Source organism: Hyperoodon ampullatus (assembly GCF_949752795.1).
Source record: "Hyperoodon ampullatus genome assembly, chromosome: 3".
In the NCBI taxonomy this organism is placed as follows: Eukaryota; Metazoa; Chordata; class Mammalia; order Artiodactyla; family Ziphiidae; genus Hyperoodon; species Hyperoodon ampullatus.
In genome coordinates, this window is record NC_136916.1 from 925718 (window position 1) to 949998 (window position 24281).

The following is a 24281-nucleotide window of genomic DNA, read 5'->3' on the forward strand; positions in this document are numbered from 1 at the left end:
TAGCACCTCAGTATAACCAGGAACAGCAGGCAAAAAGCAAAATGCAGACTCTCTGGCCTCGCCCCAGGGTATGAGCTCAGAACCTGCATATGAACAAGATCCCCAGGTGAGTCAAATGCCTTTTAAAGTTTGGGAAGTGCCGGAGCAGGGGCTGCAGGCTACCCCGCTGGGGTAGCAGACGCATCTGTCTCTACCATCACAACATGGCTGGGGGCTACGGCTGAAGCCTGAAGACAGAGGAGACGGTAAAAGCAAGCCCGGAGCTCTTCCTTGGTGGCCGGGAGAGCTACCCAGGTGGGTTGCCGAACATGTGAAGAGACTGAAGAGGGAAAGAGCCGGCAGATCTGCTAGGATCCTTCAGGGAAGAGCTGGCAAAGGTAAGGAGCAGGAAAGCAGACCAGTAAGGTAAGCGGACCAGTGACGCTGCGTGCAACGCAGGGCCCTTTGTGGACGGCGCAGGGAGGGAAGGCAGGGCTGGTCTGACCCCGAGGCCCCGAGTGGAAACGTGACTCCTGCACGAGAGACACTCTTGGTAGACTCAGATCTAAACTTCCACAAAACATGGAGCTGTGTGTCAGGAAAATGAATGGATGGGCCCTAAATCAAAGAGAAAAGTAGGATATTTGGAACCGGCAAACAATGTCAGCACAGCCCTGTTTTACAGATTAGAAGCAATATTCCACAGTGAGATAAGGAACAAGGCTCTGGTCCTGAACTGTCTGGGTCTGAATTGGCTCCACAGCTTAGTAGCTGGATCTTGGGCAAGTAACCTCTCTCCTCTTCGTGCTTGAGTTTCTTCTGTAAAATGGGGATATGAAAAGTATTTACCTCATAGTCATGGTGGGGGCTGAATGAAATAATGTAAGCACAGAACTGAGTACAGCGCCTGGCACTCAATACATACTGGCCACTGTTATTACGCAGGGCACTCGATACGTGTTGCCTGTTATTACACAAGGCACTTGATACGTGTTGGCTGTTATTATGCAGGGTACTCGATACGTGTTGGCTGTTATTACACAGGGCACTCGATATGTGTTGCCTGTTATTACACAGGGCACTCGATACGTGTTGGCTGTTATTATGCAGGGTGCTCAATACATATTGGCTACTGTTATTACGCAGGGCACTCCACACATAATGGCTACTGTTATTACGCAGGGCGCTCAATACATAATGGCTACTGTTATTACGCAGGGCGCTCGATACATAATGGTTGCTGTTATTACGCACGGCGCTCGATACGTGTTGGCTGTTATTTCGCAGGGCGCTCAATACATAATGGCTACTGTTATTACACAGGGCGCTCAATACGTGTTGGCTGTTATTACGCAGGGCGCTCAATACATATTGGCTGCTGTTATTACGCAGGGCACTCAATACATAATGGCTACTGTTATTACGCAGGGCGCTCAATACATAATGGCTACTGTTATTACGCAGGGCGCTCGATACATAATGGTTACTGTTATTACGCAGGGCGCTCGATACCTGTTGGCTGTTATTACGCAGGGCGCTCAATACATATTGGCTGTTATTACGCAGGGCGCTCGATACATAATGGCTACTGTTATTATGCAGGGCGCTTGATACATAATGGTTACTGTTATTACGCAGGGTGCTCAATACATATTAGCTACTGTTATTACACAGGGCAGAGGAAGGTCAGGGCCCACTTAAGAAACAAGTTAAAATTGAAAAACAGTTGGGACACTTTGAACGCAGTTGGGAACAGCAGAGAGTAATAAAACGTTATAGTTAGATCTTAGTACATAATAGAGAAATCTAAGTCACAAAAAAGGACATTTTGCTTGTTGTTGAAGTAAAGCAATTAATTATTCATTCAAGGCCTGGAAAACTCCAAAGAGTAAGGAAATGCTAGTGGGGGAGAAGCACATAGCACAGGAAATAAGAATCTTCACTGACTGTACCACTATGAAGCATCAACATTTAGCATCTCCAGTGTAGGAGTTGCTTGAGGGTAACACTCCTCTGAGTAGATAAAAGGGAAATTTCCTCTGAAAATGAGGCCTCAGAAACTTAAGGAATTCCAAGAAGGAGACAGAGACAGAGAAGTTCCTGCAGTCTGAGTGATGTCACATGCTAAACAACTAAAATTAAAATAAAGAACGCTCTAGGATCTTGTTGGGAATGTAAATATACAGTGACAAGAGCAAGCAGTGTGCTTGTTCGAAAACTAAGACACCTGGCCCACAAGACAGGGTCCACATTCAATTTAGAGACAGGTGCCAGGAACCTGAAGATCAAGAGGCAAAGGGGATTTAGGGCAAGATAAGTGCCTACAATTCAACTAAGCTCTTCAGTAAAGTTCTCACTCAGATATGTTTTAGTTCAATGACTGTGGATCTAGACAATCAATACTCGTGTAAAGCAGAAGCCAAAACACTGCAGATCACTCTGTGACTTGGGGCTTACCGTGGAACGCTGTGATACATATTTCTGGGACCATTAATTCACCTTAAAAAGTAGCTGGCATGATGCTGTGTTTTTCTTCTGTCCTGGTGACCCTTTGAAACTGTGAGCAGGAGACACGAAATTTAGGGCTGTGTTACCCAATTCTGAGGAGGCTGACTGCGGAGTGCCAGTCTGCACAGCTGTATACGCTGGGCGTTCTAGCTCCACTCCAGTGGGGTAAGCTCAATACAGCCTACCTGGCCCACCGATTACAACTAAAACCTCTGGATGGCACACAAAAAGCAACAATCTGGGGCTCTGGAAAAGCAAACAAAAGCAGGCAGAGAGTAAAAGGAAGTCAGGTCTGGAGAGGTGACCCCCAAGGGGGTGAAGTTTCCCATTTTATTTTTTTTATCTCTTCTTGGGCTTTGCCCAGAGGGTGAGTCTCTCTCAGAGCTGAACCGTGGAGCAGCGGGCCGCACAGCTAAGACCCCACAAAGATGTGGGTTTACCCCGAAGCTGTGCATAAGTGAGATGAACCCAAAGCAGCATAACAGAGGCTTGGAAAAATGAACTAAGATTCAAACCAATGCCTCTGACTACCCCAAGTGTCACACGCATGGCACAGACCCAAAGCAGCAGAGCAAAGACTTGAAAACTGAACTGAGGCTTGCAGAGGGAGCCTAGCCAGGTTGATAGCCTGTGAAAAAACTCAGCATCTTCCAGTGGAATATAATAAGACCCAACGTCTGTATGAAATAATGTTCACAACGTCCAGGGTACAGAACAAATGATTCACCATACAAAGAACAAGGTAAAGGTGACGAATTTTCAAGGAAAAACACAACAGATGCTGACCCCAAGATGACCCTGATGTTGGAATTTTCCAAGACAAGAAAGCAGCTAAGCTTCAGGAGGTAAAAGTAAACACACTTGAAATGAATGCAAAAATGAAATTCTTACTAGATAAACAAAAACTATGAAAAAGAACTGGTAATTTCCCAATTGAAGAACATACAATACCTGAAAGAAAAAAAAAATTGCTCAGTGGGCTAAACAGCAAAACAGAGATGATGAGGGAAAGAGTCAAAGACCTTGAAGATAAACCAATACAAATCATTAAATATGAGAAACAGAGAAACACTTGGAAAAACTTGTGAGACAACAGTAAAGGGTCTAACACATGTGCTATTGGAGCCCCAGAAGTAGAGGGGAAAGAGGCTGGGGCAAAAAAGTCTTTGAAAAAAAATGGCCAAAAATTTCTAAAATTTGGTGAATGTCATAAATTTTCAGATTTGAGAAGTCCTGGAAATCCTGACAGGTTAAACTCAAAATAAAAGATACATCATAATCCAACAGCTAAAAAGCAAAGATAAGGAAAAAACCTGAGAACAACTAGAGAATAATTACACATAGAGATAAAGTCAAAAAGTCATCAAATTTATTAAAATTAAATAAGAAAAAATAGTCACATAACCGAAAAGAAGGCAGAAATGGGAACAAAGAAAAAATTTTAAAAATACAAATGGCCAAACAGCAAACAAATAATAAAACAGTAGACTTAAATCCAACCATTATTTAATATATATATAAACATATATGTTAAAGTTTAAACATATCAATTAAAGACACTGATGGTGAGATTGGATAACTAAAATGAGACCCAATACTATGCTGTCTGGGAAAAAAAAAAAAAAAAAACTCAAAAAATAAACATATAGATGGCTTAAAGTAAAAAGACAGAAAGTGATGTACCAGGCAAACAATAAGCAAAAGAAAGCTTGAGTGGCTACGTTATATATCATACAAAGTAGACTTCAGAGCAATGAATATTACCTGGGGTAAAAAAGAGTATTACATAGTAAGAGTGAATTCATTAAGAAAACATAATACTCCTAAATGTGTATCTACCTAGCAACAGAGCTTCTAAATCTATTGAACAAAAGTGGACTAACATAAAAAGAGAAACAGACACAGCTACAGTTACAGAGAATTTAATTCTTCTTCCAACAATTAACAGAACAAATGGACAAATAATTTGTAAGAATATAGAAGACCTGAATAACATTATCAGACAAGTTGACTTAAATAATATTTATAAAATTCTCTATTCAACAACAACAGAAGACATTCTTTTTAAATACACACAGAACATTCAACAACACAGACCGTATTCTGGGCCAGAAAAAAACAATTCTGACAAACTTAACTGAAATCATACAAAGCATATTCTCTGACTATAATGAAATTAAATAAGAAATCAATAACCAAAAGATATTTGGATAATCCCCAAGTATTTGGAAATTAAATAACATGTTTGTAAACAATTCACTGGTCAAAGAAGTTACAAAAGAATTTAGAAAATATTCTGATCTGAATGATATGTTATAAAAACACAATAGATCAGAATTCGTAGGATGCAGTGCTAAGAGGAAAATTTAAATTTAAATTTATGCACAATTAACTATGCTCAACGATCTAAGATTCAACTTGATAAAACTAGAAAAACTTGATAAAACTAGAAAAAGAGAAAATTAAATAAATCCGAAGTAGGCAGAGAAAGGAAATTATAATAAAGAGCAGAAATCAATGAAATTGTGAAAAGCTGTTAAAATTTTAAATGTAAATTTGGTGCTATAAAAGACCAATAAATTGGACAAAGAGCTAGGCAGGTGGACTCCAAGAAGGCCAGCAATGACCCTCACCTCCTGCTCTTCACACCCTTGTGTAAACTCCCTCTCTGTGAATGTGAGTGAAACCTGTGATCTGCTTCTAACCAACAGAAGGTGGGATGTGTTGCCAGGCTGTGTGAGGCTGTGGCCTCCAGCTCCGGGCTGACTCTTGATGACCTTCTCAGTTCACACACTTTGATGAAGCAGCTCCCAAGTGGGAAGGAATTGGGGGTGGCCTGTGAATCCTGCCCACACCACATGGTCTTGGAAGCAGATCCCTCATCGGTCTAGAATTCAAATGAGACCCTTGCCTCTGTCCAGATACGTCTGCAGCCCTGCTGGGGCCATGGAACAGAGGCCCAGCTAAGTCATGACCTAACTCCCTAATCCTGACCCACAGAAACCTTCCTACAATACACAGTTTGCTGTTTGAAAGTCACTAAGTTTGCAGTAACTTATTATACAACAATAGATAACTGATGTAAGAGTGAAGACACAAATTATGATATCAGGAATGAAAGTGGGGACACTACCAGAGGACACTACAGCCCATTCAATGATAATAAAGGAATATCATGAACAACTTTATGCTTATATAATTGGCACCTTAGATGAAATGGACAAATTCCTTCAGACAAACTGGCAAAGCTCACTCAAGAAGATAACCTAGGGAGGACCTTCAAGATGGCACAGGAGTAAGACATGGGGATCACCTTCCTACCCACAAATACATCAGAAATACATCTACATGTGGAACACCTCCTACAGAACACCTACTGAACGCTGGCAGAAGACCTCAGACCTCCCAAAAGGCAAGAAACTCCCCACGTACCTGGGTAGGGCAAAAGAAAAAAGAAAAAACAGAGACAAAAGAATAGGGACAGGACCTGCACCTCAGGGAGGGAGCTGTGAAGGAGGAAAAGCTTCCACACGCTAGGAAGCCCCTTCACTGGTGGAGACTGCGGGTGGTGGAGGGGGAAGCTATGGAGCCGTGGAGGAGAGCGCAGCCATAGGGGTGGAGAGGGCAAAGCAGAGAGATTCCCGCACAGAGGATCGGTGCTGACTGGCACTCACCAGCTCGAGAGGCTTGTCTGCTCACCCGCTGGGGCGGGTGGGGCTGGGAGCTGAGGCTCTGGCTTCGGAGGTTGGATCCCAGGGAGAAGACTGGGGTTGGCGGCGTGAACACAGCTTGAAGGGGGCTAGTGCACCACGGCTAGCAAGGAGGGAGTCTGGGGAAAGTCTGGACCTGCCTGAGAGGCAAGAGACCACTGTTTCCTGGTGCGTGAGGAGAGGGGATTCAGAGCGCTGCTTAAAAGGAGCGCCAGAGACGGGCGCGAGGCGCGGCTGAAAGCGCGGACCCCAGAGACGGGCGTGGGACGCTGGGCTGCTGCTGCTGCCGCCACCAAGAAGCCTGTGTGCGAGCACACGTCACTGTCCACACCTCCCCTCCCGGGGAGCCTGTGCTGCCCGCCACTGCCACGGTCCCGGGCTCCACAGACAACGTCCCCGAGAGAACGCACGGGCGCGCCTCGTGCTGACGCAACGTCACGCCGGCCTCCGCCGACGCACGCTCGCCCCGCCTCCGTGCCCCTCCCTCCCCCGCGGCCTGAGGGAGCCAGAGCCCCCGAATCAGCGGCTCCTTTAACCCCGTCCTGTCTGAGCGAAGAACAGACGTCCTCCGGCGACCTACACGCAGAGGCGGGGCCGAATCCAAAGCTGAGCCCCGGGAGCTGTGGGAACAAAGAAGAGAAAGGGGAATCTCTCCCAGCAGCCTCAGAAGCAGCGGATTAAAGCTCCGCAATCAACTTGATGTACCCTGCGTCTGTGGAATACCTGAATAGACAATGAATCATCCCAAAACTGAGGCAGAGGACTTTGGGAGGAACTGTAGACTTGGGGTTTGTTTTCTGCCTCTAATTTATTTCTGGTTTCATGTTTATCTTAGTTTAGTATTTAGAGTTTATTATCATTGGTAGATTTGTTTATTGATTTGGTTGCTCTCTTCCTTTTTTTATATATATTTTTTTCCTTTTTCTCTTTTTCTGAGTGTGTACGTGTATGCGTCTTTCTGTGATTTTGTCTGTATAGCTTTCCTTTTACCATATGTCCTAGGGTTCTGTCTGTCCGTTTTTTTTTAAGTATACTTTTTAGTGCTTGTTATCATTGGTGGATTTGTTTTTTTATTTGGTTGCTCTCTTCTTTCTTTTTTTTATTTTTAATGGTTTTAAAATTTTTTATTTTAATAACTTTGTTTTACTTTCTTTCTCTCTCCCTCCCTCCCTCCCTCTTTCCCTCCCTCCCTTCCTCTCTCTCTCTCTCCCTCCCTCCCTCTCTCTCTCCCTCCGGCCTTCCCTCCCTCTCCGCCTCCCTCCCTCCCTTCTCTCTCGCTCTCTCCCTCTCTCTCTCTCTCTCTTTCTTTTTTTCCCCCTTTTCTTCTGACCCATGTGGCTGACAGGGTCTTGGTGCTCCAGCCAGGTGTCAGGCCTGTGCCTCTGAGTTGGGAGAGCCGAGTTCAGGACACTGGTCCACAAGAGACCTCCTAGGTCCATATAATATCAAACGTTGAAAGCTCTCCCAGAGATCTCCATCTTCCCACTAAGACCCAGCTCCATTCAACAACCAGCAAGCTACAGTGCTGGATACCCTATGACAAACAACTAGCAAGACAGGAACACAACCCCACCCATTAGCAGAGAGGCTGCCTAAAATCATAATAAGATCACAGACACCCCAAAACACACCACCAGACGTGGACCTGCCCACCAGAAAGACAAGATCCAGCCTCATCCACCAGAACACAGGCAATAGTCCCCTCCACCAGGAAGCCTACAAAACCCACTGAACCAACCTTAGCCACTGGAGGCAGACACCAAAAACAACGGGAACTACGAAGCTGCAGCCTGTGAAAAGGAGACCGCAAACACACAGCTTTTCATTAACCGAAATGAAAAGACAGAGAAACACACAGCAGATGAAGGAGCAAGGTAAGAACCCACCAGACCAAACAAATGAAGAAGAAATAGGCAGTCTACCTGAAAGAGAATTCAAAGTAATGATAGTAAAGATGACCCAAGATCTTGGAAATAGAATAGAGAAAACACAAGAAACGTTTAACAAGGACCTAAAAGAACTAAAGAGCAAACAAACAATGATGAACAGCACCATAAATGAAATTAAAAATTATCTAGAAGGAATCAATAGCAGAATAACTGAGACAGAAGAACGGATAAGTGACCTGGAAGATAAAACAGTGGAAATAACTACTGCACAGCAGAATAAAGAAAAAAGAATGAAAAGAACTGAGGACAGTCTCAGAGACCTCTGGGACAACATTAAACGCACCAACATTCGAATTATAGGGGTTCCAGAAGAAGAAGAGAAAAAGAAAGGGACTGAGAAAATATTTGAAGAGATTATAGTTGAAAACTTCCCTAATACGGGAAAGGAAATAGTCAATCAAGTCCAGGAAGCGCAGAGAGTCCTATACAGGATAAATCCAAGGAGAAACACACCAAGACACACATTAATCGAACTATCGAAAACTAAATACACAGAAAAAATATTAAAAGCAGCAAGGGGAAAACAACAAATAACATACAGGGAATCCCCATAAGGTTAACAGCTGATCTTTCAGCAGAAACTCTACAAGCCAGAAGGCAGTGGCAGGACATATTGAAAGTGATGAAAGGGAAGCACCTACAACCAAGATTACTCTACCCAGCAAGGATCTCATTCAGATTCAATGGAGAAATTAAAAACCTTAGAGACAAGCAAAAGCTAAGAGACTTCAGAACCACCAAACCAGCTCTACAACAAATGCTAAAGGAACTTCTCTAGGCAGGAAGCACAAGAGAAGGAAAAGACCTACAATAACAAACCCAAAACAATTAAGAAAATGGGAATAGGAACATACATATCGATAATTACCTTAAATGTAAATGGATTAAATGCTCCAACCAAAAGACACAGACTGGATGAATGGATACAAAAACAAGACCCATATATATACTGTCTACAAGAGACCCACTTCAGACCTAGGAACACATACAGACTGAAAGTGAGGGGATGGAAAAAGATATGCCATGCAAATGGAAATCAAAAGAAGCTGGAGTAGCAATTCTCCTACCAGACAAAATAGACTTTAAAATAAAGACTATTACAAGAGACAAAGAAGGACACTATATAATGATCAAGGGATCAATCCAAGAAGAAGATATAACAATTGTAAATATGCCCGCAACAAAGGAGCACCTCAATACATAAGGCAAATGCTAACAGCAACAAAAGGGGAAACTGACAGTAATACAATCATAGTAGGGGACTTTTAACACCCCACTTTCACCAATGGACAGATCATCCAAAATGAAAATAAATAAGGAATCACAAGCTTTAAATGATATATTAAACAAGATGGACTTAATTGATATTTACAGGACGTTCCACTCAAAAACAACAGAATACATTTTCTTCTCAAGTGCTCATAGAACATTTTCCAGGATAGATCATATCTTGGGTAAGGTCACAAATCAAGCCTTGGTAAATTTAAGAAAACTGAAATTATATAAAGTATCTTTTCCGACCACAACGCTATGAGACTAGATATCAATTACAGGAAAAAACCTTTAAAAAATACAAACAAGTGGAGGCTAAACAGTACACTACTAAATAACCAAGAGATCACTGAGGAAATCAAAGAGGAAATCAAAAAATACCTAGAAACAAATGACGATGAAAACACGGCCACGCAAAACCTATGGGATGCAGCAAAAGCAATTCTAAGAGGGAATTTTATAGCAATACAATCCTACCCCAGGAAACAACAAAAAATCTGAAATAAACAATATAACCTTACACCTAAAGCAATTAGAGAAAGAAGAACAAAAAACCCCACAAAGTTAGCAGACGGAAAGAAATCATAAAGATACAATCAGAAATAAATGAAAAAGAAATGAAGGAAAAAATAGCAAAGATCAATAAAACTAAAAGCTGGTTCTTTGAGAAGATAAACAGAATTGACAAACCATTAGCCAGACTCATCAAGAAAAAAAGGGAGAAGACTCAAATCAATAGAATTAGAAATGAAAAAGCAGAAGTAACAACTGACACTGTAGAGATACAAAGGATCATGAGAGACTACTACAAGAAACTCTATGCCAATAAAATGGACAACCTGGAAGAAATGGACAGATTCTAAGAAAAGCAGAACCTTCCGAGACTGAACAAGGAAAAACAGAAAATATGAACAGACCAATCACAAGCAATGAAATTGAAACTGTGATTAAAAATTTTCTAGCAAACAAAACCCCAGGACCAGATGGCTTCACAGGCGAATTCTATCAAACATTTAGAGAAGAGCTAACACCTATCCTTCTCAAACTCTTCCAAAATATAGCAGAGGGAGAAACACTGCAAAATTCATTCTACGAGGCCACCATCACCCTGATACCAAAACCAGACAAACATGTCACAAAGAAAGAAAACTACAGGCCAATATCACTGATGAACATAGATGCAAAAATCCTCAACAAAATACTAGCAAACAGAATCCAACAGCACATTAAAAGGATCATACACCACGATCAGGTGGGGCATATTTCAGGAATGCAAGGATTCTTCAGTATATATGAGTCAATCATAGTGATACACCATATTAACAAACTGAAGGCGAAAAACCATATGATCATCTCAATAGATGCAAAAAAAGCTTTTGACAAAATTCAACACCCATTTATGATAAAATCTCTCCAGAAAGTTGGCATAGAGGGAACTTACCTCAACATAATAAAGGTCATATATGACAGACTCACGGCCATCATTGTTCTTAACGGTGAAAAACTGAAACCATTTCTCTAAGATCAGGAACAAGATAAGGTTGTCCACTCTCACAACTATTATTCAACATAGTTTTGGAAGTTTTAGCCACAGCAATCAGAGAAGAAAAAGAAATAAACAGAATCCAAATCAGAAAAGAAGAAGTAAAGCTGTCACTGTTTGCAGACGACATAATACTATACATAGAGAATCCTAAAGATGCTAACAGAAAACTACTAGAACTGATCAATGAATCTGGTAAAGTAGCAGGATACAAAATTAATGCAGAGAAATCTCTTGCATTCCTATACAGTAATGATGAAAAATCTGAAAGAGTAATTAAGAAAACACTCCCATTTACCATTGCAACAAAAAGAATAAAATACCTAGGAATAAACCTATCTAAGGAGACAAATGACTTGTATGCAGAAAACTATAAGACACTGATGAAAGAAATTGAAGACCATACAAACAAATGGAGAGATATACCAAGTTCTTGGATTGAAGAATCAACATTGTTAAAATGACTATACTACCCAAAGCAAACTACAGATTCAGGGCAATCCCTATCAAACTACCACTGGCATTTTTCACAGAACTAGAACAAAAAATTTCACAATTTGTATGGAAACACAAAAGACCCCGAATAGCCAAAGCAATCTTGACAAAGAAAAACGGAGTTGGAGGAATCAGGCTCCTGGACTTCAGACTATACTACAAAGCTACAGTAATGAAGAGAGTACAGTACCGGCACAAAAACAGAAATATAGATCAATGGAACAGGATAGAAAGCCCAGAGATAAACCCACGCACATATGGTCACCTTATCTTTGATAAAGGAGGCAAGAATATGTAATGGAGAAAAGACAGCCTCTTCAATAAGTGGTGCTGGGAAAACTGGACAGCTACATGTAAAAGAATGAAATTAGATCACTCCCTAACACCATACACAAAAATAAACTCAAAATGGATTAAAGACCTAAATGTAAGGCCAGACACTATAAAACTCATGGAGGAAAATATAGGCAGAACACTCTATGACATAAATCACAGCAAGATTCTTTTTGACCCACCTCCTAGAGAAATGGAAATAAAAACAAAAATAAACAAATGGGACCTAATGAAACTTAAAAGCTTTTGCATAGCAAAGAAAACCATAAACAAGATGAAAAGACAACCCTCAGAATGGGAGAAAATATTTGCAAATGAAGCAACTGACAAAGGATTAATCTCCAAAATATACAAGCAGTTCATGCAGCTCAGTATCAAAAAGACAAACAACCCAATCCAAAAATGGGCAGAAGACCCAAACAGACATTTCCCAAACAAGATATACAGATTGCCAACAAACACATGAAAGGATGCTCAACATCACTAATCATTAGAGAAATTCAAATCATAACTACAATGAGGTATCACCTCACACCGATCGAATGGCCATTATCAAAATATCTACAAAGAATAAATGCTGGAGAGGGTGTGGAGAAAAGGGAACCCTCTTGCACTGTTGGTGGGAATGTAAATTGATACAGCCACTATGGAGAACAGTATGGAGGTTCCTTAAAAAACTAAAAATAGAATTACCGTATGACCCAGAAATCCCACTACTGGGTATATACCCAGAGAAAACCATAATTCCAAAAGATACATGCACCCCAATGTTCAATGCAGCACTATTTACAATAGCCAGGACATGGAAGCAACCTAAGTGTCCACTGATAGATGAATGGATAAAGAAGATGTAGCACAGATATAGAATGGAATATTACTCAGCCATAAAAAGAAACGAAATTGAGTTATCTATAGTGAGGTGGATGGACCTAGAGTCTGTCATATAGAGTGAAATAAGTCAGAAAGAGAAAAACAAATACCGTAACCTAACACATATATATGGCATCTTAAAAAAAAAAATGCTTCTGAAGAACCTAGGGGCAGGACAGGAATAAAGACGCAGACATAGGGAATGGACTTGAGGACACGGGGAGGGGAAGGATAAGCTGGGATGAAGTGAGAGAGTGGCGTGGACATCTATACACTACCAAACGTAAAATAGCTAGTGGGAAGCAGCCGCATAGCACAGGGAGATCAGCTTGGTGCTTTGTGACCACCTAGAGGGGTGGGATAGGGAGGGTGGAAGCGAGACGCAAGAGGGAAGGGATATGGGGATATATGTATACATATAGCTGATTCACTCTGTTATACAGCAGCAACTAACATACCATTGTAAAGCATTTATACTCCAATAAAGATGTTAAAAATAAAAAAGAAGAAAACCTAACAGTCGCGCGCACACGCGCGTGTGTGTGTGTACAGATGAACTCTCTGGCATGCTTGCTCGCCGTCTCTCCACCCCTTCTGTCTCTCTCCCCCCTCCCTTTTTTTTTTTTTTTAAGAAATTAAATTTGTAGTTAAAACCCCCCCCCCAATGATGGCTCCAAGCCCAAATGTGCTTTCACTGGGGAATTTTGCCAAACATTTAAAATAATAATAATAATAATTCTACAGAAACTCCCCAGAGAAATGAAGAGAAGAGAAGGAAACAGCTCCCAACGTGTTTTATGAATATAGCATTACCTTGATACAAAAGCAGACAAAAACATCGTAAGAAAACTGCAGGCCCAATAACTGAATGGAGTGTTATACAAAACACTAATACGTCACGACTTAGTGGAGTTTGTGCTGGGAATGGAGAGGCTCATTCAACATTCAAAAATCAATCCATATGAGTCAGCATTTCAACAGATCAAATGACAGAAAACATAAAATCATCTCAACTGATGCAGACAAAAACCACTTGACAAAATTCAACATCAGTTCATGACAAATACTTTCAGCAAACTAATAATAGAATGGAATTTTCTGAATTTGCTAAAGGTATCTATTAAAAAACCTATAGCTAGTATCATACTTCCTGGTGAAGGACTGAATACTGTCTCAGTAAGAAGGAGGACAAAGCACCACTGCCACATTCGCCATCACGCTGGGGAGCCTGGAGTGAGGAGGAGATACAATAAGGCAAGAAGTAAAAAATGCCTGCAAAGAAGGAACAAAACTGTCTCTATTCACAGATAACAGGATTAACTATTCCTGAAAAGTGTCAAGGAATCTACAAAATAGATACTAGGAATTTCCTTCAGCACTGGGGAATGACACCTGCATACAGTACCATTTCACAGAAACCCATGATTAATTCTATCTGCGTGAGGCCAAGCTTTCCCCACCCCCTTTTCCTTTGGAAGATTCTAGGGAGTGGCTATTTCCTTTCCATAATCACCAACTATCATTAGTTGCTTCTGTGATTAATTTTTCTTCTTCCCTGGATTAGTATTCAGACTCATAACTTATCCTCATCTATCTCCCCTTCCTCAGCCCCAAGGAAAGGGGTTTTTTTTTTTATTGTTAGCACCTATAGGAAAGAAAAAAAGGCAGCGTTTATCCTACTCTTTCCTTTCAATTAGATCCCATAGAGAAAACCAAAAGTTACACAGTTGTAATAATAACTCCTGGACTAGAGAGGGTCATCTAGATTTAAGGGGACGTACGAAATCACACTATCTCTGCCCTTTCATCACAAAGTACACCTCACCTCGGGTGCAGGGCAGGTATGCGACAGGGATGGGAGAGACTCTGCAGGGCCCGGTGCTGCTGAGGGGCGGCTCGGGGCAGGGGTGGGTGAGGACAGGGGCAGGAGGTCCAAGCAGCCCGAGAACGAGGCAACAGGACTTGGAACTGGGGAAGGCTTGGGCTCTGGCTCGCTCAGCTCCACAAGGAGGGAGGCTGGGGCGTTGTAAGCTCTCCAGTCAACAAGAAGACCTATGGAGGACATTCTTCCAGGTGGGGTTGGAGAGGGGGCGAGGGTCCAGTATACACAGCCTAGAAGAAGAGGGCACAGTCAATAAAGGAAACCTTGGAGTGAGTGAATATGTATTTCTAAATAGTGCAAACAGTGGGGATATCTGACGATGCCACGGTCCCCTCCAGAGCCACTGGATGTGAGAAACTGCATCATTTCCTACTGGTCACCTACCGTCTGTTACGAACACGCTGTTACCTTCAGAGGACCCCATCTTAATAAAAAGGGTGATTCTTCAGCTTTTCCACCTATTCTCATCCCAGTAACTGTCATCTTCAGTTTATAAAGGCACAATTAACAAGAGATAGACTCTAGGCTCCAAATTTTCCCCCCAAATCACTGGATTTGATCCTTGGAGCCTATACACCTGTCACCACACGTTTAAAGAAACACAAACAAGGGTGGGGTGGGGACACGGAGGTTGTGTCTGCTCCTATCTTAAAGGCTGGACAAGACGTCTGCTAGGATGTTAATGCAAATCAGACCAATATTTATGGAAATCCCCGCATATACTTACTTTTCGCAGTTTTGCTAACTCTCTAGCCTTAAACACCCTAGAACTTCATCAAAGATCTAAACCCATAGGAAGTTTGTACCACGACTACTGCCTCAAAATGAATCAAAAGAAACGCGATTACTTTAAATTTTTTCATTTCTATTACTTAGTTGCCCTGAAATGCTGAATACATTGTGATGGTGTTTGCCCTTCCCTCTCCCACGGAGGGTCCAGTAAGTTGCCAACGCCGTGGCCCAGAGGTCTTGAAAGTCTCCTCGATGTCATAGGTACAAAAAGACTAAAGGTTTCATTTTAGAGGCCGAACAAAAGGTGTTAAGATGAGATTTTTTTAGTGAAAATTTCCAGCATTCTTCTCTTTGAAGTTAAATTCCCACCGTCTCACTTATTTCCTCAGCATCACACGCAAAACAATCACTTACCAACCAAGACAACGAGTCTGTAGTTCTCATTCATCTGCCGACGATAGGGTGTCACCTCCTCGTAAGTGGGCACATCCGCTGTGTCGTACTGGTCACTCTTCTTGCACTCATACATGGATTTATTTGTTTTCTTATCTTTTCTACTAAGACGGAAACTTCTTCTAAAACCAGCTGCAAATACAAAAAACTATTTTTAGCAATTAGAACTAAAAAAAGAGACCCCACCACAATACGGAAAGAAAACACCCTCAAAGTTGGGCTGGATTTTATTCACCACAATATCATTACAAGTGCACTTAGTAATAAAGGTAAATAGATGTTCCACTATTTCATTAAAACAACTGATAAGAGAATCATCTAACATTTAATTATATAGTTATAATATCATAAATTTTATTTGGTTCCAAATCATAAAGAGTTCTTTTCCGAAATCAGGAACCAAAATAACTACGTTACAAAACAAAATAAGGAGGTCAGACACCATAAAGAAAATTTTTCACAGACTGATTGATGAACACATTTGATAAGAAAAAGTTAAAAGCACTAAAAACACTTTAAATATAAATGCTGAATTTTCCCACTCAGAAATACTAGAATCTTTTATGCTATATTCTGAGCACAGCCTAACAACATACCTGTGCCACAGACAGCATCTATTGTTAAATAGAAAGAAAACTAAAGTTACAGAGACCACAGTGTCAAACAGGCCCCTGCACAGATCAGGCAGATAGAACCTACCTGTCACTAAGAGCAAGTGACTTAACTGCTATGAGACCCCAGGGGGTGGAGTAAATGACCAAGCCCCAAGTTTTTTTTCTCCTACGGAAATTCTATGCTTTTATAATTTGAAGGCTACTGAAATTTGGAAATAAGTTTCAGAGCCACAAGTGTGCACTCTTATGAATAGGCCATGTCATCTTTTATTAAACAGCTTTTCAAGTATTTAAATAAATTTCCTGTCTGCTTAAACGGTCCCCTCCAGCTCACCACTGTCACTTGAAATGTTGGCTTAGAAAAGCAGCTGCAAAAGTTCCTTTTCTCAGTCAACTCCCATTTCATTCTGCTTCTGCTTCATGTTGTTATATCATTCTGGTTTTATGCCTTTTCTAGAATAGTGATATTTACCACACACACCATTCAAGAATTCTTGGCCTAACCAACACTCTCAAAATACAGACTTTAAAGGGAGGGAAAACAGCCTGCTTATTAAAATATGATATATATTCTATATCAGCTCCGTAGTACAAAACAAGACCCAAGTGTATTATAAAACGTATAAAAATAGATTCTCTTTAAAAAGAATACTGATCAAATTTGATAAACAGAAAAAAACTTTAATAAAGGTATTTTATAATAAAACATAATAATGTAATAACTGATTTGTGTGAATTTTAGGGTACATGAAAAATAAATATTACTATTGGATTTAAAAATTAATAATATTCAAAATAAAGGCAATATGAAAAAATAACTATCAATGACCATGGAGTTATATCACTCACCTTATGGACTCACAGTTTAATAAAAATCAATCAAGATATTAAGAATGGAGTGATAAAAGTTCATCTGATAGTATGTTCCTGGGACCCACCAAGAATCACTCTGATCTTGAGAAGATGAATTATTTGAGGGAAAAGATTTACAAAGAATGTGAAACAAGGAAGACAACTGCTCTAAAGCTCTCTTATCAAAGACAAAAGGAAAAAGCAAACAGACTAAATGATGAAACGCATTATCATCTTACAAAGAAAGATGCGATTCGAGGGACCGGAAAGGGGAACTGTGCCACCCTGGTCCTGTGATGAAGAGAAGGTGTGTGGATTCTAGGATGTCACCTGCAGAGACAAGTCACACTTGTACGACAAGGGCCAGAGGACAGACTGTCTTTATGTTTTGTCTCTTTGGTATCCTAGGGTGCTGGGATGCACTCATGAGAACCTGGGAAAAGGACCCTCAGGTCTGAGTCCTCCAGCACCACACCAGCAGTTGCCGAGATTCTACAACCGCCCGGATGCTTACGTGGTCCTCAGACAATCACATCTTCCTAATTTGCAGATTAGTAACACCATCCCAGCCCCTCCCCACCACTGTCGCCTGCGACCTCTGGCCCGGACTGGGATCCAGTATAAGGTGGTTTCCAGTTTGGCACAGAAATTACATGTTAGCTGTTCTAACTTTGCGATTCTGGCCTGTCAGGGTTCTAATTCCATGTTCCCACAGACCTTGCAGGACTTGCAGGTAAAACTAAAAATTCCTTCACAATTATTCCTTGTATGGAGGGAGGGCTTTCCTCAAGTCACTACAAATGTCTGGCACAGAAATGGATCTAAGACATAAATGCCTCATCCACAAGGAACCTGAAAGTGAAAACCGGGAAAATTCCTGATCCACGAATCTCAGCTAAATCCTGAACTTCAGTGAACGTGCTTACCTAATGGCGTCTTTATGATTAACTGAAGTTTTCACCTCATCATAAACAATAATGAGATAGTGGGAGAAAGAGAGAAGGGAACCAGATTTCTAATGTGAGATCTCGATGGACATCAGGGATGGAGGACCCTGGTCTACAGGATGGCTTGGTGATGCGAGCTGTACAGCGCTTGGTACAGAATAGGTGCTTGATCAAAGTAAAAAGTAAATTTTCAAAACAGAATTTAAAAAAGGCAACCCCCAAAACTCTACTATCATTCCTGCTTCATTTTCTTAACATAAATTTCAACAAAGAAAGCAGGACGCATATGGTATTTTCACAAGAGAAATGTAAGAGGCAGACAAAAGGACAAAACACTGCATCCATGGAGGCTCAGAGCTGGAAGCAACCCTGGGGAGCGTCGGAGCTGCTCGGCCCCTGCGCTCGGGCCAGCGCATCAGGGATGTCACCACATGCGCCCACGCACCACGACACGGCCCTGACCTCACTCACATGTTTTCCAGGTGGCGACGACCAGGCAAGTGGAATTCCCACAGGTTCTGAGGCTTGAGTACCTTGGCCCTGTGCCTCATTTACAAAACAAAGGGAAAAGTCAGCCAGGTCCATAGGGATCCAATCGGAGCTCCCTGAGTGTTAAAGGCTCAGACTGGAGGGGGACAGGCCTGGGTCACTGGCTTACTTACTAACTGGGTGACTTGCCAACTGTTTAAAAACTTCTCTAAGGCTCATTTCTCAGCTTTAACATAAGGATACTGTCAACCCCTCACAGGGTTATTAAGGTTAAACTATCCATGTGAAGCATTCGCTCAGTGCCTAGCATATGGCAAATGCCTTACAGACTAGACAGAGATCAGTACCTGACTACGTCCCACCTGAACTTAAAGTCCTCAAAGGCAGGAACATGCTGTGTCCCCTGTGTTCCCACAGCACATGTCTAGCAAGAACGGGAAAAACAAATTAAGGGGCTTACATGTTTTTAATTGGGTAATGCTACAAAAGACACAAAATAGTAAAGCCAGATTTAAATATGATAAATATTAAAAGTACCTTATTAAAGTGGTATGGCATTTTTAAAGAAATAAAACAAAGACTTAAGTGTACATTAACTATCCTTTCATTTTGTTTTAGATACTCCTTCTAGGGCTGTGCTACTTGTTCCTATATTTAAATCTAGAAAGCATCCCTCCGTCCTGTCCTCCTTACCCATGATCCCTCACTTCCTCAACACACACACCTATATATGGTCCATATTTACACCACACATTTACACACACACATATGCATACATATGCACACACGCATATACACATGTACACACATATATGTGCATACACAAAAACAGAGTCAGAAAACAAGAAAAGAAAAATCCCCAACCCAGGACAACAGAGGATATGACAAAAGGTATGAAATCCAGAATACTTAACTTGCCTCTCAGATAAAAGCAAAACCAAACCAGGTGGCCAGAGGTAATGGCACATTGGGCCTGCCGTTCAAGGCAGCAAAGAGACTGTAACTTTCAAACTTCAGTGACACAGGGAGTGACGCGTCAGCACACCTTGGTTAAGTCTAAGCCTAAAGGAGAGTGACCTTTATGTCAGGAAAAGGGGTTAATAATTTCTGGCCTTCAGGTCTTAGGCGGTTCTCTTATTAAAAGGATGACCAAGAACGTGCACTTAAGCTGAAAGCGAGCAGAAGGTTCTTTCCAATGAATGTGAATAAATAACCTAGAACGTATTTAATTCTAGTTCGTTTTCTGTGCACAAGTCTTAGCAAAAGCTGGCTTTTAAAAAGAAGCAGGAAAAGAGAAGTAACCAGGAATTTGGAGTCAGGGAACAGTTTCGTACGAAATGTATTTCTCCTTATATCTCACATTTTTGTAATTTATAATTGGCTCAACATTTTTACGGACAGGCTTTTTCCAGGGCTCTTACCCACAGCTGCTAAAGATTTGTGTTTTTAAAGGAACAGCGTGTTTACTTTATTACAATAGGAAAGTGGCTTCACAGTGAGACTGCAGCTGCAGGTCAGCCCTTCATCACACGGAGACGCTTCTTATCTAATAGTTTCCAGCAGGAATAATTTAGGATGACTTGTTAACTTATTTAGTTGCATGGTTCTGTTTTAAAGTAAATTTACTTTTTATTATAAAAGATGACATTTAAGTTGCTTGTTATTTGCTCCTTATTTCAACAAGACAGCAATAAACATCCCTGTACATTCCTGTTACTCTATGTCACTGATGACTTCATTAGGGCAAATTGCAAGAAGCTTGACAGATCTTGTCCAAATGCTTCTCAGACTGGTTAATAACAGTGTACATTTCCAAGTACAACTGCCCGTATTACCATTCTTTCATTAAAGGACTTCTAACCATTTAAAAATCTTTAGTGATCTGACAAGTGAAAAACTGTGTATCATTTCATTTTAACTGTTAGTAAAGCTGAACTCTGCTTCACGTTTATTACTCATTTGCATTTATTTCTTCTGTAAATTGTTGGTTAATACATGTTGATCACTTTTTGATTGGGGTCTCCATAAATATACATACACATACATGTATCTTTTAAGGTCACAGCCCTTGGCCCTATTTGTTGCAAAGACTTTTTAAGATCTTCAGTTTTCCTTTTCAAAGAAATTTTAAAGGTTTATGTATTTGAATCTGTGAACTTCTTTTGTTTGTCATTTCTTCCACTGCTTTTATGACTTTCCTACCCTTTAGTCTGATAAATACCCAAATTTTCTTAAATTAAAAAAAAATAGGTTACATGGCTTTACACTTAATTTTTAAAATCCATCTGGAATTACTCAGCTGTGATTATGAGATCAAGCTTGTGAGGTGAGGCTGTAACTTTATAGTTTTCTAAGTAATTAACCAGTGGTCCCAGAAATACTTACTGAACAATCCTTTTCCTACTTTATATGAATACACACTTTGTACTGAAGCACCAGATAGTTAATTATGATGTCATGACCAGAAAAAGGTGATTCTTGGTCTGAGTTTAGATCATTCCCTTATTAGTAATATTAATACCAAAACAACAGAAGAAGTGGTGGTGCTAGTGGGTATTTGTTGAGAACTTACTAGATGACAGACACCATCTGAAGCACTTACGTGCGTTAGTTCATTTAACTCTCACAGCAACGTATGAGGCAGGTGTAACAATCTACAGGTTTAAGTAACTCTTCTTTTAGTGTCAGAAAAAGAAAACAATTGCCAAAGCCTTGGCTCAAATATTAAAAGATGAAAGAAAGTCAAGAAGAAAGTCTGAAATGTTATTCCACACACATAGATGTATGAGAGAAAAACTGGTGAGCCTTCAGTGACTTTATGAAATAACTTAACAGGAAAAAATTATCAAAGAGAAGCAGCAGTTTAATTTAGGGATTAAAAATTATAAAAGCTCTTTTTTTGTTAGAAGATATTTTTCAAATTAAATATATTTTTGATACTCCTCTGTACTTAAGATGATGTGTAAAATACAAAATATATAAAACAGTGTCACTGCCCTCAAAGAGTTCCTGATCTACTAGGAGAACAGAAATTATTCCAAATACTTGTAATTTAAGGGTTTTCACAACATAGGCTCAGGAGTAGAAACTAAGGTTTTTTAGCAAGTACTTCTAATCTGATTTGACTTTGACATTTCTCTTAAGTAAGAAAAAAAAAAAGTTAAACTCAGGCAGTTGTGATTTGGTTATTTTCAAAGTTACTTCACTATATTTATTGATATAACACCATTCATCAAAAGGGTATTAAATGTAATGCTTACATATGTGAATTAAGACTCATTTGGTATTAAAATTAGCTTCAAATTGTAGATAAATATTATGCCTAACCATCCTATAACTTCAAATGTTAGTGATATTTTTAATAGTAAAAAAAAAAAAAACTTGAAGCATCCAAAATATACAAAGTATGGGAATGATTAATTATGAAACACCTTTTCAAAGAAATGGGGCTGAAGACACTGCTATATTTAAAATACATAACCAACAAAAATCTACTGTATAGGACAGGGAATGCTGCTCAATGTTCTGTAATAATCTAAATGGGAAAAGAACTTGAAAGGAATAGATACATGTATATATATAACTGAATCACTTTGCTGTACACCTGAAACTAACACAACAGTGTTAATCAACTATGCCCCAATATAGAATAAAATATTAAAAAAAACCTATACGGCACCATTAGAATTGCATTTGATATACTAATAAATGGAAAAAACTGGACATATACAACAGTCATAGTTATACTATGAGTTTTACTTTTACTAATATAAAAATTGGTATGGATACAGAAAAAAGTATAAAAGCAGACAATGACTGTATTAGGGAAAGAGGGCTGTAGGTAACTATTTTGTCCTATTTTTTTAAAGTTTCCATAATATTATGTAATTTTACAATTAAAAAAAAACACCAAACAAATGAAATCCGGTACTGGTAGTTGTATTTGTGTGGTTATACCAACATATAACAGAAAATACGTTTTGCCTGTGTCTCAGAGGCAGGTTCCAGTCATCTGTATTTTGAAATGATTATGGTAACAGATCAAAGTTTTATATTCTTAAAGGTTAGAAATAGCCAATAAATTAAAATACTTAAAAAGCAATGAAAGTAAAAACAATGGAAAATTTTTTTAATGAGAATACAGTATAAAAACTAAAGATCAAAGGTCAAGGAAAATAAATAGAGAACCAGCAGTCTCACCTAAGAAGTGAAAATGGTAAAAGAGAAGCAGTCTGGGTTTTGAAAACTTACAACTAATCAAATTGATAGGAAATTTTTTTTAAATCACAAATTTTTATCATATTCTTTGGCTCCCATAAATAACTTCAGTGTAAATTTTTATAAATAGTTATCATTTTTTTTTTTTTTTTTTTTTTTTGTGGTACGCGGGCCTCTCACTGTTGTGGCCTCTCCCGTTGCGGAGCACAGGCTCCGGATGCGCAGGCTCAGCAGCCATGGCTCACGGGCCCAGCCGCTCCGCGGCATATGGGATCCTCCCAGACCGGGGCACGAACCCGTATCCCCTGCATCGGCAGGCGGACTCTCAACCACTGCGCCACCAGGGAGGCCCTATAAATAGTTATCATTTTAATGATCTTACTTTTTCATAAAATTTTGACATTTATGATGACATTTTATAAAAAAAAAAATACACGATCATCTTATGGGCAGTCATCTCCATTACCACAAAAGCCCCCCCCCGCATCAGAGCCAAGGTAACTCACCACCAACACCAAGAGCCTCAAAAATCACAGGTGTGAACGAGAGTGCGACCTGCCTTTCTGTTAACTACAAGAAAATAAATCCTATTGTGTGACCGCTTGGACTTTTCAAATGGCACAGTTTCCATCTTTGGTTACATTTCTGTAACCAATCTGATATAATAACATCAGATATTATGCATCCCCAATGTTTTAAAGAATATAAGCTCTTAATATGTTAAATGTTACAGATGTTGGTAGATTGGGAAAAGAAGAGTTTCAGTGAAAGCTGCTTGAATTATAACCGAGCAATATCGGTCATAGGCACCTCAAAAATTAAGGATCTTTAGAAGGGTCCACGCTAAACTTCCTGATTTTTTGAAGAAATACATTTATTTTAACACAATCAAGAAAAGTGCTTAGTTTCTTAAAAGAAGGTAAAAATAATCATTTTAATTATTTTTTTCTCACCTTAAATATACTAAAATGTGCTTTTCAAAAAAAAAATTTGGGAGAACTGCCAAAAATGTTGGATGAAAGTTATTCTCTTAAAACAATGGATTAATTTGACCAATCAAATATTTAATGAGTTCAATAGGCACCTTAACAAGGAAGAGGGACTCCCCTGGTGGCGCAGTGGTTAAGAACCTTCCTGCCAATGCTAGTGACAAGGGTTTGAGCCCTGGTCCAGGAAGATCCCACATGCTGTGGAGCAACTAAGCCCATGCACCACAACTACTGAGCCTGCGCACTAGAGCCCGTGAGCCACAACTACTGAGCCCACGCACCACAACTACTGCAGCCCGCGTGCCTAGAGCCCGTGCTCCACAACAAGAGAAGCCACCGAAATGAGAAGCCCGCGCACCGCAGCAAAGAGTAGCCCCCGCTCACCACAACTAGAGAAAGCCCCGTGTGCAGCAACGAAAACCCAATGCAGACAAAAATAAATAAAT

The 24281-nt window shown here is 40.1% G+C and overlaps 1 protein-coding gene across 1 annotated transcript in view; it reads right to left on the reverse strand.

Annotated features, from left to right (window-relative positions):
• The window catches only part of MPP7 (MAGUK p55 scaffold protein 7), a gene marked incomplete at its 3' end in the record, with an annotated part of 263678 nt that overhangs the window by 36418 nt on the left and 202979 nt on the right, over positions 1-24281 (reverse strand). The window contains exon 13 of the mRNA XM_079701252.1: positions 15688-15858. Within this exon, the coding sequence (XP_079557378.1) occupies positions 15688-15858 (171 nt within the window). The remainder of the gene's footprint in view (positions 1-15687; positions 15859-24281) is intronic.